The sequence below is a fragment of the Pristiophorus japonicus genome, chromosome 9 (assembly GCF_044704955.1).
Source record: "Pristiophorus japonicus isolate sPriJap1 chromosome 9, sPriJap1.hap1, whole genome shotgun sequence".
Taxonomy (NCBI): domain Eukaryota; kingdom Metazoa; phylum Chordata; class Chondrichthyes; family Pristiophoridae; genus Pristiophorus; species Pristiophorus japonicus.
Genome location: NC_091985.1, coordinates 215,383,838 through 215,399,025, shown reverse-complemented (window position 1 = coordinate 215,399,025; position 15,188 = coordinate 215,383,838). Strand labels below are relative to the sequence as shown.

General features: G+C 46.2%; 1 protein-coding gene across 1 annotated transcript in view; it reads right to left on the bottom strand.

The window, feature by feature from the left end:
- Positions 1-14,929, bottom strand: part of LOC139273675 (zinc finger protein 420-like) — a 37,335-nt gene extending 22,406 nt beyond the window's left edge. Inside the window, exons 1-4 of the mRNA XM_070890712.1 lie at positions 14,816-14,929; positions 13,956-14,042; positions 11,856-11,970; positions 4,949-6,048 (exon numbers count right to left, since the gene is read on the bottom strand). Of these exons, the coding sequence (XP_070746813.1) occupies positions 4,949-5,695 (747 nt within the window). The 5' untranslated portion in view covers positions 5,696-6,048; positions 11,856-11,970; positions 13,956-14,042; positions 14,816-14,929. The remainder of the gene's footprint in view (positions 1-4,948; positions 6,049-11,855; positions 11,971-13,955; positions 14,043-14,815) is intronic.
- Between the last annotated feature and the right edge of the window lie 259 nt (positions 14,930-15,188).

Genomic DNA, 15,188 nt, shown 5'->3' with positions numbered 1-15,188 from the left:
CCAGTCTCAGTCGCAATGGTGGGACATCCTGCTGTCCAGCCGAGGCGGAGATCCCCAATGGAGGGCTCTCTACGCAGGGGTCCTTCCCTGCACCATTGGGGATCTGGGGTGGAGAGTGTTGCATGGAACAGTCGTGTGAAACGGTTTTTATAATAACTTTTATTTATATAGCGCCTTTAACGTAGTAAATCGTCCCAAGGTGCTTCACAGCAGTGTTAACAAGACACAACATAAATTTGACACCGAGCCACAAAAGCAGATGACCGAAAGCTTGGTTAAAGAGGTAGGTTTTAAGGAGCGTCTTAAAGGAGGAAAGACAGCTAGAGACTGAGGTTTAGGGAGGGAGTTCCAGAGCTTGGGGCCCAAACAGCTGAAGGCATAGCCACCGATGGTTGAGTAGAGATAATGAGGGTTGTTCAAGAGGGCAGAATTTGAGGAGCACAGACGTCTTGTGGGGCTGTGAGGCTGAAAAAGACAGGGAGGGGTGAGGCCATGGAGTGATTTGTAAACAAGGATGAGAATTTTGAAATCGAGGTGTTGTGTAACCGGGAGCCAGCGTAGGTCAGAAAGCACAGGGGTGATCGTGACTTGGTGTGAGTTAGGACACAGGCTGCTGAGTTTTGGATGACCTCAAGTTTATGTAGTATAGAATGTGGGAGGCCAGCCAGGAGTGAGTTGGAGTAGTCAAGTCTAGAGGTAACAAAGGCATGGATGAGAGTTTCAGCAGCAAGAGAGTTCTTAACGCCCTTCCAGACTCGAAGGCTGGTTTGTGTTTTGCAGCCTAGAGGAGTCCATGGCCCATGTATATATTCAATGTGAGAGGTTGCAGTCCCTGTATAGTTACCTGAAGGGGTGCTCCTCAATTTTTGGTTCCCCTCCGTCTCCTCCCCTGAAACTGCTGACTCTGGCTGGGATCAGTTCTACACTCACTGGTTCCCTACTTTTTGTGAAGTGCTCTTGGCACTTTATTAAACACACACAGCAGACGCACATTAATGTGATGGGAGATCACTGACATAGAAGCAGCCAGTGGTGTGGAGCCTCCTGAGAGTCTGGTCCTTTTACAGCCAATATTTACAAGAGCTGGGGCACAGGAAGAGTCCCATTAAAATCACTGATACATTTGTTAACTAAAAATAGTAATTTTGCCTTAATTTACAGATGCTTCCTGACCAGTCCTCATTTCTCCTCCATTTAGAGATGCTCCCTGACCAGTCTCCATTTCTACATTTACAGACACTCCCTGACCAGTCCCCATTTCTCCTCCATTTACAGACGCTCCTTAACCAGTCGCCATTTCTCCTCCATTTACAGACGCTACCTGACCAGTCCCCATTTCTTCATTTACAGACACTACTTGACCAGTCCCCATTTCTCCTCCATTTACAGACGCTCCCTGACCAGTCCCCATTTCTCCTCCATTTACAGATGCTCCCTAACCAGTCCCCATTTCTCCTTCATTTACAGATGCTCCCTGACCAGTCCCCATTTCTCCATTTACAGACACCCCCTGACCAGTCCCCTATTCTCCTCCATTTATAGACACTCCCTGACCAGTCCCCATTTCTCCTCCATTTACAGACGCTCGCTGGGGATTTCCCGGCACTTCCTAGTTGTCCCGGAGTTTGTGTCTGAAACTGGCGGGTAGTTGTGGGGAGGTGGATAATGCGGAGTGTTGTCTCTCGGGCCTGGGCCCACACGCGGTGTGTGTGAAGACCCCTCAGAGATTAGGAAGAGCGGGGCGGGGCCAGAGCAGCAGTCGGATGGTCCTCCAACCAATCAGTGTCTGAGGGGCGGGGCTTGCGGCACCCAGTGGGCGGGGATGAGCCCGGATGTCCCTGATTGGCTGAAACTCTGCCCCATTGTTAAAGCTGATTTCTCTCAAACTCCAGGAGGAAACGGGACCTTTCTGTTGTGGCTTTAAACAGATGGAACCCTGAAGGGTGGAGCAAACATTGCAACATTTGTTTGTGAAATGGATTGATTCAGGACAGACAGCAGGGATTCAGGAAATAACACAATGCAGTGAGAAAGGAAATGCAGTGGAGGTTGTGTGGATGGATTGTCAAAAGATGTTTGATAAGGTGCCGGACAGGAGGCTTGTTGATCAAATTAAGGCTCACGGTATTAAAGGGAATGGGGCAGTGTGGAGAGGAATTTGGGTAAAGGGCAGAAAACAGAGAGTAGTGGTTAATGAATGTTCTTCAGACTGGAGGGATGTAAACAGTGGTGTCCCCAGGGTCAGTGTTAGGACCATTGCTCTTCTCAATACAGAGAAATGATCTGGGCTTTGGTATATGGGGCACATGATCAAAATCTCCAGGGAACACCAAAAAGGGCCCATGGCCAACTGTGAAGAGGACTTTAAGTGCCTTCATTGTTTTTACATAGGTTAGTAATTGGGGCAGGTAGATGTGTAATGAAATTTAATGCAAAGAAATGTGCTGTGATAGATTTTGGGAGGAAATGTACATTAAATGGTAAAACTTTCAATGGAGTAGAGGAGCAGAGAGATTTAGGGTTGTAAGATTCTAGCTAATTCCTTGTCTTATTAGGGATTGAGAGTCCACTGTTAGAACACAAGAACATAAGAAATAGGAGCAGGAATAGGCCATCTGGCTTCTCGAGCCTGCTCTGCCATTCAATAAGATCATGGCTGATCTGATCCTGGTCTCAACTCCACTTCCCTGCCTGCTCCCCATAACCCTTGACTCCCTTATCTTTCAAAACTCTGTCTATCTCCACCTTAAATATATTCAATGATTAATTATTAGCAATTTTAATATCTTAAGAAATATAATTTGACCAGATTCTCTGTGCTCTACCACATCAGAGTAAACATGCAAGTCCCACGTGTCCACAGTAACAGACACGAGGTCAACCCGCTGGATGGAACCTCAGGCGCCCTGAGCTTGATCTCCGGTGTCTCCAGTCCTGATTACCCCCTTACATCAGTCTCCCCTCACTGTTATACCCTACAGTGATCCACCTCTGGCACCGGACTCTTCTTTGTCTTCTCTGCTCGGTTTGGGCAAGAAGCTGGGAAAAGACAGCTGGAATTTCTCTAATTTACAAGGACACTTTCCCTGGTTCCCAGCAGTTACTTTTCTTCAGTAATTTTGTCAGTATCGCTAAACTCCCCTGCCTGCTGTTAGTAGTTGTTTCTTATAGTTTCACAATTCTAGGTATAAACATCACACATTATAATCTAATCTATTGTGTTACTCACTCTGGTTTGAGCTTACATTGTGGTTACTAACAGACAAACCCTGTTCTTTCCCCTGATCTGATTACAGATTCCAACAGTGGGTTCAGTGAATGGAATGTCTTATCAGTGTTGCCATGGTGACCTGTCTGCAGTGAATCGATTGTTTGAGTTACCTCAGATTAAACTTCTCTTTCCCATGATGCACATTTTATCAGCCACTTTATGTCAATGTGTTTTAGCCATGTTATGTTAATATCTCTAAAACCTACAAGGGCTTCAGATACATAAACCTTTAAAAGTAGGAGGGACAAGTGATAAAGTGGTTAAAAAGCACATAGGATCTGAGGTTTTATAAATAGGGATGTGGAGTACAATGGGGCAAAGGTCATGTAAACCTGCACAAATCATTGGTTAGGCTGCAGTTCGAATATTGTGTCAGGTTTTGGGGATCTTATACCAGGAAGGATGTGGAGGCCATGGAGATTCACTGAGATGATACCAGGGACAAGAGCCTTTAGTTATTGGGGAGATTGGAGAAACTGGGGTTCTTTTCATTAGAACAAAGGGTAATTGGAGATCTGAGGGAGGTGTTCAAAATTTGATCATGTAAATGAGGATAAACTATTTCCACCAGTCGATGAGTCAGTAACTCGAGGGCATCAAATTCAAATCATCACCAAAAGGCTCAGACCCAGGGAGGAACTATTGAGCACACTGTACAACAATGTTCAGGACACTCGCCCCTCCGGATCTGTGTCCAGGGGAGGAACTGATGGGTTTCTCTTATCTTTGGGTTAACTGATGTTCTCATCGAGGTGATGGATGTCAGTGCTGGGGAATGGGGTATTCTGAGATCATATTGTCTGCCTGAAGCACTCTGCAGTCAGGAACAGCACAGGTTAGATACAGAGTAAAGTTCCCTCTACACTGTCCCATCAAACACTTCCAGGGCAGGTACAGCACGGGTTAGATACATAAAGCTCAATCTACACTGTCCCATCAAACACTTCCAGGGCAGGTACAGCACGGGGTTAGATACAGAGTAAAGCTCCCTCTACACTGTCCCATCAAACACTTCCAGGGCAGGTACAGCACGGGTTAGATACATAAAGCTCAATCTACACTGTCCCATCAAACACTTCCAGGGGAGGTACAGCACGGGTTAGATACAGAGTAATGCTCCCTCTACACTGTCCCATCAAACACTCCCAGGGCAGATACAGCACAGGATTGCTGCATTGTCGGCGTTGCCATCTTTCAGATGAGTCGTTCAACGGAGGCCCCATCAGCCCTCAAACAATATCACTCAAACAGATTATCTGGCCATTGCTGTTCATGGCAGCTTGCTGTGTGCAAATCATCTGCTGCATTTCCTATACTACAGCAGTGAATGCACTTCAAATGTACTTTGATATTGTTGTACTTCATTGGCTGTAAAGCACTTTGGGACATCCTGAGGTCATGTGAGGTGCTGCATAAGGACAAGTCTTTGTTAAATGGAGGAGAAAAGTTCCAAAAAAGGAACAGTTGGTAACAGGACAACAATTAGTCTCCTCTTATAATGGAGAAATCAAGGAATCGACACAGTGTGTTGGAACCAAAACTGATTTATTTGTCAGATAGCCAGAAAATTAAACTCCGGCCCAGTTACAGGAGAAACACAGCCCGACTATCAGAATGAACACGGTTCAGTCCCGATGTGGTTCACAGCAGAATCCAACCCTGCAATCACTTGTGAACTCGCTGGTGTTTCAGCAGGTTGGATGAACAAGTGAATCCCTTCCCACACTCAGAGCAGGTGAACGGTCTCTCCCCAGTGTGAGTGCGTTGGTGCATCATCAGACTACTTCTGCTTTTAAAGCTCTTCTCACAATCAGAACAGTTAAAAGGCCTCTTATTAGTGTGAACAAGTTGGTGTGTAGTGAGATGGCATGACTGAGTGAAACCCTTCCCACACTCTGAGCAGGTGAACGGTCTCTCCCCAGTGTGAGTGTGTTGGTGCATCATCAGCTGATTTCTGCTTTTAAAGCTCTTCTCACAGTCAGAGCATTTAAAAGGCCTCTTATTGGTGTGAACAAGGAGGTGGGCAGTGAGGCTGGATGACTGAGTGAATCCTTTCCCACACACAGAGCAGGTGAATGGCCTCTCCCCGGTGTGAACTCGCTGATGTCTCAGCAAATCCATTTTGATTTTAAAGCTTTTCTCACAGTCAGAACATTTAAAAGCTCCCTTATCAGAGTGAACAAGTTTATGGCGCCTCAGTTCCCCGGAACTTTTAAAGCATTTCCCGCAGTCCAAACATTTAAAAGGTCTCTCCGCAGTGTGAACTCGCTGGTGAGCTACAAGGCTGGATGAATGAGTGAATCCCTTCCCACACACCGAGCAGGTGAACGGCCTCTCCCCAGTGTGACTGCGTCGATGAATTTCCAGCTCAGATGGGTAACCGAATCCCTTCCCACAGTCACTACATTTCCACGGTTTCTCCATGGTGTGGCTATCCTTGTGTCTCTCCAGGTTGGACGATCAGTTAAAGCCTCGCCCACGCACATAACACGTTTGCAGTTTCTCCCCGCTGTACATGGTGCGATTTTTTTCAGGCTGTGTAACTGGTTAAAGCTCTTTCCGCAGTCAGTGCACTGGAACACTCTCACTCGGGTGTGTGTGTCTGGTGCTTTTCCAGTCACACTGATGTTTGAAATCTTTTCCCACAGACAAACATTTCTCCTTTCCCTTTCAAAGGCCGATGATATTCAGATCCTGATGCATCGAGTGACTCTGTCAGATCTTGACACAATGTTTGGTTCGAGTTCCCCGTCTGTAAATCCTCCCCTTATAATACCCTGTGAAAGGAGTTTGCAAAACTCATCACTGTAAGGACAGGACAGAAATTCAGAACAGACAATTCTAGTTTCTATGGAACATTCTTTTCTGTCTTGTTCCCCCCAAAGCTGTAAATCCCCATCCCTCCTCCCTGAGCGGAAATCCAAACCCATCGCACAATCTCCATCATTTCTTCCTTCTCGCTATTTTCTTCCTCCCCTGAAGGTGCTGACTCTGGCTGACTTCAGTTCCACACTCAATGGTTCCCCTCCCTCTCCTCCCCTGAAGGTGCTGACTCTAGCTGGGTTCAGTTCCACACTCACTGGTTCCCCTCTCCTCCCCTGAAGGTGCTAACTCTATCTGGGTTCAGTTCTACACTGTATTCTACGGGTATGCTGAGCACCGAGTGTGTGCCTGAAATACGTTCTGGTCAGATACAGAGTAAAGCTCCCTCTATACTGTCCCATCAAACATGTAGAAAGTAAGTTTGAAGTCAGAGGAAACAAGGGGAAAAAAGGGGAAAAAAATAAATTGAAAAGCTTTGTCTAAATGCATGTAGCATTCGCAACAAAATAGATGAATTGACGGCACAAATAGATACAAATGGGTATGATCTGATAGCCATTACAGAGACATGGTTGCAAGGTAACCAAGACTGGGAGCAAAATATTCAGGGGTATTTGACAATTCGGAAGGACAGACAGAAAGGAAAAGGAGGTGGGGTAGCATTGTTAATAAAGGATGGGATCAGTGCGTTAATGAGAAACGATATTGGCTCAGAGGATCAAGAGGTTGAATCAGTTTGGGTGGTGATAAGGAATAATAAAGGGAAAAAGTCACTGGTGGGCATAATCTGTAGGCCCCCTAATAGTAGCTACACAATTGGACGGAGCATAAATCAAGAAATAATGGAAACTTGTAAAAAAGGAACGGCAATAATCATGGGCGATTTTAACCTTCATATATTTTGGTCTCCGTATTTAAGGAAGGATATACTTGCATTGGAGGATATTCAGAGAAGGTTCACTAGGTTGATTCCAGAGATGAGGGGGTTGACTTATGAGGATAGGTTGAGTAGGTTGGGCCTAGACATATTGGAGTTCAGAAGAATGAGAGGTGATCTTATTGAAACTTATAAGATAATGAGGGGGCTCGACAGGGTGGAAGCAGAAAGGATATTTCCACTCATAGTGGAAATTAAAACTAGGGGACATAGTTTTAGAATAAGGGTCCGCCCATTTAAAACTGAGACGAGGAGAAATTTATTTTCTGAGGGTTGTAAATCTGTGGAATTCTCTGCCCCAGAGGGCTATGGAGGCTGGGTCATTGAATATATTTAAGGCGGAGATGGACAGATTTTTGAGCGATAAGAGAGTAAAGGATTATGAGGAGCGGGCAGAGAAGTGGAGCTGAATCCATGATCAGATCAGCCATGATCTTATTGAATGGCGGAGCAGGCTAGAGGGTCCAAATGGCCTACTCCTGCTCCTATTTCTTATACACTTCCAGGGCAGGTACACACGGGTTAGATACAGAGTAAAGCTCTCTCTACACTGTCCCATCAAACACTCCAGGGCAGGTACAGCACGGATTAGATACAGAGTAAAGCTCCCTCGACACTGTCCCATCAAACACTCCAGGGCAGGTACAGCACGGGTTAGATATAGAGTAAAGCTCACTCTACACTGTCCCATCAAATGCTAAACCCAGACCATAATGAGCACGGCTCAGGGAGGTTAGTTGCTAGGCACTGCAGTGATGTTATAAAGCAGGGCCAGTCAGCCCAGCGGGTCCTCTCCTTGTCCCGGGGAAGGACCAGGGCCTAGAGTGTGGAACACAACCAAGGGGGGGAAGGAGGTGTAAATGAAGGAGTCGGGACGGAGGGACACCAAGCTTCAGTTTTAGAGCCTGTAGACTTCAGATGGGAAGAGTGAGTTCAGTAGTTTTAGGATCCAGGGAGAGAGCAAGGCACATTGCACATATTCCTATTATTTTATCCTTCTCTCCTCTCCTCCCCTGAAGACGCTGACTCTGACTGGGTTCAGTTCTACACTCACTGGTTCCCCTCCCTCTCCTCCCCTGAAGGTACTGACTCTGGCTGGGTTCAGTTCTACACTCACTGGTTCCCCTCCCTCTCCTCCCCTGAAGGTACTGACTCTGGCTGGGTTCAGTTCTACACTCACCAATGTATGACCTATGTGCCCAATCTCCATGTGTGATCCTCGACAGTGAGTGTCGACAGGCTATTCCACTGTCCTCACCTGCATTTTCCAACAGGGTCACTGGAGCCTCCTCCCAATGGCTCACTGGGTAAAGGTAACACCCAGTGTGACTGAGTCATAGCCACAGGAGGGGCCCAGGTTTAATCCTGTTTGAATATCCTCACCTTCTAATCCCCTGTAAAAGCTGTTTACAAAAGTCATCACTGTAAGTAGGAACATAGGAACAGGAAAAGGACATTCAGCCCCTTGAGCCTGTCCCACCATTCAATTAATCGTGGCTGATCAGTATTTTAACTCCGTCTACCTGCCTTGGTTCCATTACCTTAATACCCCTGCCTAAGAAGAATTTATCAATCTCAGTTTTGGGATTTTCAATTGGCCCCCAGCCTCCGTTTTATGGGGAACAGAGTTCCGGATTTCCACTATGCTTTAAGAGCATAAGAAATAGGTACAGGAGTAGGCTAAACAACCCCTCGAGCCTGCCGCGCCATTCAACAAGATCATGGCTGATCTTCTACGTCAACTCCACTTTCCCACACTATCCCCATATCCCTGGATTTCTTTGCTGTCCAAACATCTATCGATCTCAGCCCTGAATACACTCAATGACTGAGCATCCACAGCTCTTTGGGGCAGAGAATTCCAAAGATTCACAACGCTTTGAGTGAAGACATTTCTCCACATCTCAGTCCTAAATGGCCGTCCGTTATCCTGAGACTATGAGCCCTAGTTCTAGACTCTCCAGACAAGAGAAACAGCCAATCAGCATTTGTGTGAGGAAGTGCTTCCTGACATTAGCCCTGAATGGCCGAGCTCTGATTTTAAGGTTGTGTCCCGTTGTTATGGACTCCCTCACCAGAGGAAATAGTTTCTCTCCATCCACCCAATCAACTCCTTTAATCATCTTAAACACCTCAATTACATCACCCCTTAATCTTCTATATTTCTCATAATTTACAAACTTCATCACTGTCAGTACAGGATCATAGAATCACAGAAGTTTACAGCATTGAAGGAGGCCATTCAGCCCATCGTGTCCATGCCAGCCAACAAAGAGCTATCCAGCCTAATCTCACTTTTCAGCTCTTGGTCCATGGCCTTGTAGGTCTCAACAATTCAAATACATAATCCAAGTTCATTTTAAATGCTGCAAGGGTTTCTGTCTCTACTATCCTTTCAGGCAGTGGTTTCCAGACCCCCACCACCCTCTGGGTGAAGAGATTTCCCCTCTAAACATCCTACCACTTTAAATCTACGCCCCCTGGTTGTTGACCCTCTGCTAAGGGAAATAGGTCCTTCCTATCCACTCTATCTCGGCCCCTCATAATTTTATACACCTCAATTAGGTCTCCCCTCAGCCTCCTCTGTTACAAAGAAAAAAAACCCCAGCCTATCCAATCTTTCCTCATAACTAAAATTCTCCAGTCCTGATAACATCCTCCTAAATCTCCTCTGTACCCTCTCTAGTGCAATGACATCTTTCCTGAAATGTGGTAACCAGAACTGCACACAGTACTCTAGCTGTGGCCTAACTAGTGTTTTATACAGTTCAAGCATAACCTCGCTGCTCTTGTATTCTGCGCCTCGGATAATAAAGGCAAGTATTCTGTATGCCTTCTTAACCACCTTATCTACCTGTCCTGCTACCTTCAGGGATCTGTGAACATGCCTTCCAAGGCCCTCCGTTCCTTGACACGTCCGTGCAAGCACATACACCAAATGTTTGAACCTGCGGTTCCTCTTGTACTGAGCAGGATTACTATTGCAACAACACTACTATTTTCTAATTTATTTTTAAAATAAGGAAGATATCCCTAAAAATAGATGAGTGAAAGTTCTTGTTGAATTTTCCTCATGAGTGTCACTTAGTGGGATCAAGTTTTGGCCTGAGTTGCTCCTATTTTCTTGGAGCAACTAGTTTAGAATGGAGTATCTTAGAAATTGCAATTCTCGTCATTTAGTTTGCTCCAGTTCTAGTGAGTTAGAACAGTTTCATTTTAGAACAGATTTTTTTTCAAAAGAGAGCGTGTCTGGCCACTTACGCCCGTTTTGCAAGTTTAGGCAGCGAAAACTTACTCCAAACTAACTTAGAATGGAGTAAGTGTAGATTTTTGCACGCTCAGAAAAACACTTGGAAATCAGGCGTAAGGTACTGAAGGTACTGACTCTGGCTGGGTTCAATTCTACACTCACTGGTTCTCCTCGCCTGAAGGTGCTGACTCTGGCCGAATTGAGTTCTAAACTCACTTGTTCCCTTCCCTTTCCCTCCCCTGATGGTGCTGACTCTGGCTGGGTTTAATTCTACAATCACTGGTTTCCTCTCCCTCTCTGAAGTGCTGGCTATCTTAGATCTGGTCCTGTGTAATGAGATAGGATTAATAAACAATCTCCTAGTGAAGGATCCCCTTGAAATGAGTGATCGGTACCTCTCTGTTTCTGGTATCAGAGTGTGTGTTTTATTCTGTACCTGTCAGTTTTTGTGAAGTGAGTGAGAGATTTATTCTGTACCTGTCAATCTCTGCTATGTGTGAGTTGGGATTTATTGTGTACCCGTCAAGTTTTGATATGCGAGTATGGGTTTTATTCTGTACCTGTCAGTTTCTGGTATGTGAGTGTGGGTTTTATTCTGTACCTGTCAGTTTCTGGTATCTGAGTGTGTACTTTAACCTATATCATCAGCTTCTGGAAGGTAAGTGTGGATATTGACCAGTATCTGTCAGTTTTTCGGATTGGAATATGGATTTTATTCTGTACCTATCAGATTCCGGTATGGGAGTATGGGGTTGAATCGGTACCTGTCAGTTTCTGATATGTGACTGTGGTTTTAATCTGTACCGGTCACTTTCTGGTATCCAAGTGTGGATTGCATTCTGTACCTGACAGTTTCTGGAATCTGGGTGTTGATTATATTCTGTACCTGTCAGTTTTTGCTTTGTGAATGTGGATTTTATTCTGTTCTGGTCAGTTACTGCTGTGTGAGTGTAGGAATTAATATGTACCTCCAGTTTCTGGTATGTGATTGTGTTTTTTTTCTGCACCTGTCAGTTTGTGGTAGATGTGTAGGGTGTCAGTTTCTGGTATTCAAATGTGGATTTTTATCTTTATATGTCAGTTTGTGCAATGTGAATGTGGGATTCATTTTGTATCTCTCATTCTGGGGTAAGTGAGTGTGTGTTTCCTCTGTACCTGTTAGTTTCTGGTATGAGAGTGTGGGTTTTATTCTGTATCTCTCATTCTGGGGTAAGTGAGCGTGTGTTTCCTCTGTACCTGTCAGTTTCCGGTATGTGAGTGTGGGTTTTATTCTGAACCTGTCATTTTCTAGTATCTGAGTGGGATTTATTCTGTATCTGTCAGCTTCTGGTATGTTAGTGTGTTTTATCCTATATCTGTGAATTTTTTTTCCTCATTATATTGGATGAATGCGATTCAGAAATATTTCGAGTAGAGACGAGCTATTATGCGTCAGTGGTACAGTGAGTGAGTGTGGGATTCACTCTGTATCTGACAGTCAGGGGTACAGTGAGTGAGTGTGAGATTCATGCTGTATCTGTCATAAATGCAAATGTTTGTTGTTGTTGTAGAAATGAAATTTTTCAGTTACTTACGGTGGTTAACATTTACGCAGAAGAAAATGTCAGAAGCAGCCTCGTGGATAACCGTCGGGAAAGTGCTGTTACTGGTGAGATCACGATGTGCTCGATGCAAACTTGGCTAATAACTCTAGAGGTGATGGAAAAGAAAGCAACATTTTGTGACGTTTGAGCGAGATGAGAAAACATAATCAGCGCGAGGAGCCGATCAGAGAGCTGGCGGGCAAGAAGCATTGAGCTCCTGTTTACTGCCCGATGCTATTTCCAAAACAGCAGGGAAGAACGGTCCCTGGATCTGGGAACTTGCGGAGGCCTTACAGCACATGGATCCAGGAGGCCATTCAGTCCCTCGAGCCTGTTACATAAGGAACAGGGGGAGGCCATTCAGGCCCTCGAGCCTGATACATAAGGAACAGGAGGAGGCCATTCAGTCCCACAAGTCTGTTACATAAGGAACAGGGGGAGGCTATTCAGTCCCTCGAGCCTGTTACAGTGGAACAGGAGGAGGCCATGTAGTTCCTAGAGTCTGTTAAATTAGAATTGGAGGAGGCCATTCAGTCCCTCGACGTGTTACATAAGGAACAGGGGGAGACCATTCAGTCCCTCGAACCTGTTACATAGGAACAGGAGGAGGCCATTCAGCCCACCGAGAATGTTATAGGAACTGGAAGAGGCCAATAAGCCAGTTGCACATGTTATAATGCAATTGGAGGAGGCCACTCATCCCATCTAACTTATTACACAGGAACAGAAAGTGGCTGTTCAGCACCGAATGTTGTTAGACAGGAACAGGATGAGGCTATTCTTCCCCTCGAGCCTGTTTCATTGGATCAGGAGAATGCCATTCAGCCCTTCCATTCTGTTATGTGGGAAGAAGTGGAGACCATTCAGCCTCTCTAACATTAGAAACATGAGCAGACCACTCAGCCTTTGATTCTGTGACATGGGAACAGCAGGATGTTTTTCATCCCCTCGAGCTTCTTACATTAGGAACAGGAGAAGACCACTCAGTCCCTCGGGTCTGTTACATAGGAACAGGAGTAGGCCAATTCCACCCCTCGGAACTGTTAACCAGGAACAGGAGGTGACCATTCATCCCCTCGAGCCTGTTAGAGGAATTGGAGGAGGCCATTCAGCCCCTCCTGCATGTTATATGGGAACTGGGGGAGGACATTCAGCCACTCGAGCATGTGGTATAGAAACAGGGGGAAGACATTCAGCCCCCAAGCATGTTTAATTAGGATCATGAGCAGGCCATTCAGCCCTTTGACCCTGTGACATGGGAGCAGGAGAAGGCCATAGAACCCGTCAAGAATGTTATATAGGAAGAGGAGGAGGCCATTCAGCTCCTCGAGCCTATTACATTAGGAACTGGAGAGGGCTTTTCAGTTCCTCGAGCCTATTACATTAGGAACCGGAGGAGGCCATTCAGCTCCTCGAGCCTATTACATTAGGAACTGGAGAGGGCTTTTCAGCTCCTCGAGCCTATTACATTAGGAACTGGAGGAGGCCATTCAGCTCCTCAAGCCTATTACATTAGGAACTGGAGAAGGCCATTCAGTTCCTTGAGCCGATTACATTAGGAACTGGAGAAGGCCATTCAGCAACTGGAGTTAAAAAGCAATAGGACAACACAATTCTGCCCCTCGGGTCTGTTACATTAGGAATAGGACAAGGGCAATCATCCCCATGGGATTGTTTCATGGGAACAGGAGGAAGGCATTCAGCCCCTCGAGCTTGTTCCATCGGGACTGGAGGAGGCTATTCAGCCCCTGGAACCTGTTACACAGGAATAGAAGTGGCTATTCATAAGAACTAAAGGAGGCTATTCAACCTATTCTAACCTGATACACAGGTACAGGGGAAGGTCATTCTGCCCCGAGAGCTTGTTACATATTAACAGGAGGAAGCCATTAAGCCCCTCGTGTTTATTACATTAGGAACAGGAGAAGGCCACTCAGTATCTCCAGTCTGTTAATTTAGGAACAGGAGGTGGCCATCAGCCCCCTCGGGCCTGTTACACAGGAATAGGAGGAGGCCATTCAGCACCACAAACATGTTTAATTTGGATAACCTGTCGATGTACCCGCACACTGTGATCGGTACTGAACCTACTGTGTGTGAGAAGGAGCTGGTTGCACTGTTCCTTATGTCTCAGGTGGAGGAAACTTCACATTTGTTCCAGTTCCTTCAATTCCTTGCCTGCAGGAGGATAAGGTATCTCTGATCATTCAAGAACAGGAGAGGTAGAAAAGACTAAAGTGATTAATGTAATCGTTCAATTAATATTCATTATGAACATTCACAAAGGGAAGCCAGCGATACAAACAGTGTCAGTGTCTGACTCCTCTGCAGCACTGAGCTTCTGCACACCAAGTGTGTTGGGCAGATTTACAGCAATTTACTGACATCCAGATACAACCCAACCCCTGCCCTGCTTCAGGAATGGGACTACCCGATGGGGCACGGACTTTTACACAGCTCAGATTGCTACTCCCCTCTCCCAGGGCACTAACCGTTCAACCAAAAACAAAGAGCCACTGTTTAAAACATGTCCTTCACATTTCTCACCCGGTGCCTGCAATAGATGCTCCTTGTATAAATCCTCAGTGTCCGGCTCTGCTTCCACTGCTCGCTGTCCAATGACAACAAACACGATGAGACTGGAACTAAAGCAGGAACGTTCACTACTGATTTGCAGGGAGAAAGCAGCAATGATTGTCAACAGCAGATCCTTCCCATTCTGTCTCCCTTACCCGGGACACACGCTGTCCACACACAGCCCGAGAATGGCCTCTCCCTTCCCCCACTCACTCCACGCACTGAGACCAGTTCTTGCTCCACTCCGCCTGTTACACACAGACTCCGACTCCCCCTGAACTTCCCCCGGACTCAGTGCCGATCTCTGAGCCCATCTGCGGACACGCTCCTAAAGCGATGTGCTGCTGTAAGGAGGCTGCAGCTCGCTGCCTTACCCCGGGGCCGCGGTGACTCAATTCCCGGTTGTTTAAACCACCTTCTTCCGCTCACTGAGTGAATGGCGCTCACAGGCAGGGCTGGGGGAGGGGAGGGCGTATGCGCTCTTCTGCTCACTGGCAATCGACCCAAGGGGCGGGGCTTATCCGCGCACGCGCAGCTCGCTGCAATAATTCGGCCTTTAAAAATCAAAGTGAACTTTTCCAAATTTACTTTTATCAGAATCTGAGCAAAGGAACTGGGCCTGGGGGGGGCAAGGACAGAGAATGTTTAAAGCTGGGAACCTTGCCCCTTTGAGATGCTCAATTTGGGATCATTCTATGCAGGGTGTTTTTCTCTTCGTGAGCCCGTCTTCACAAAACAATCCTGTCG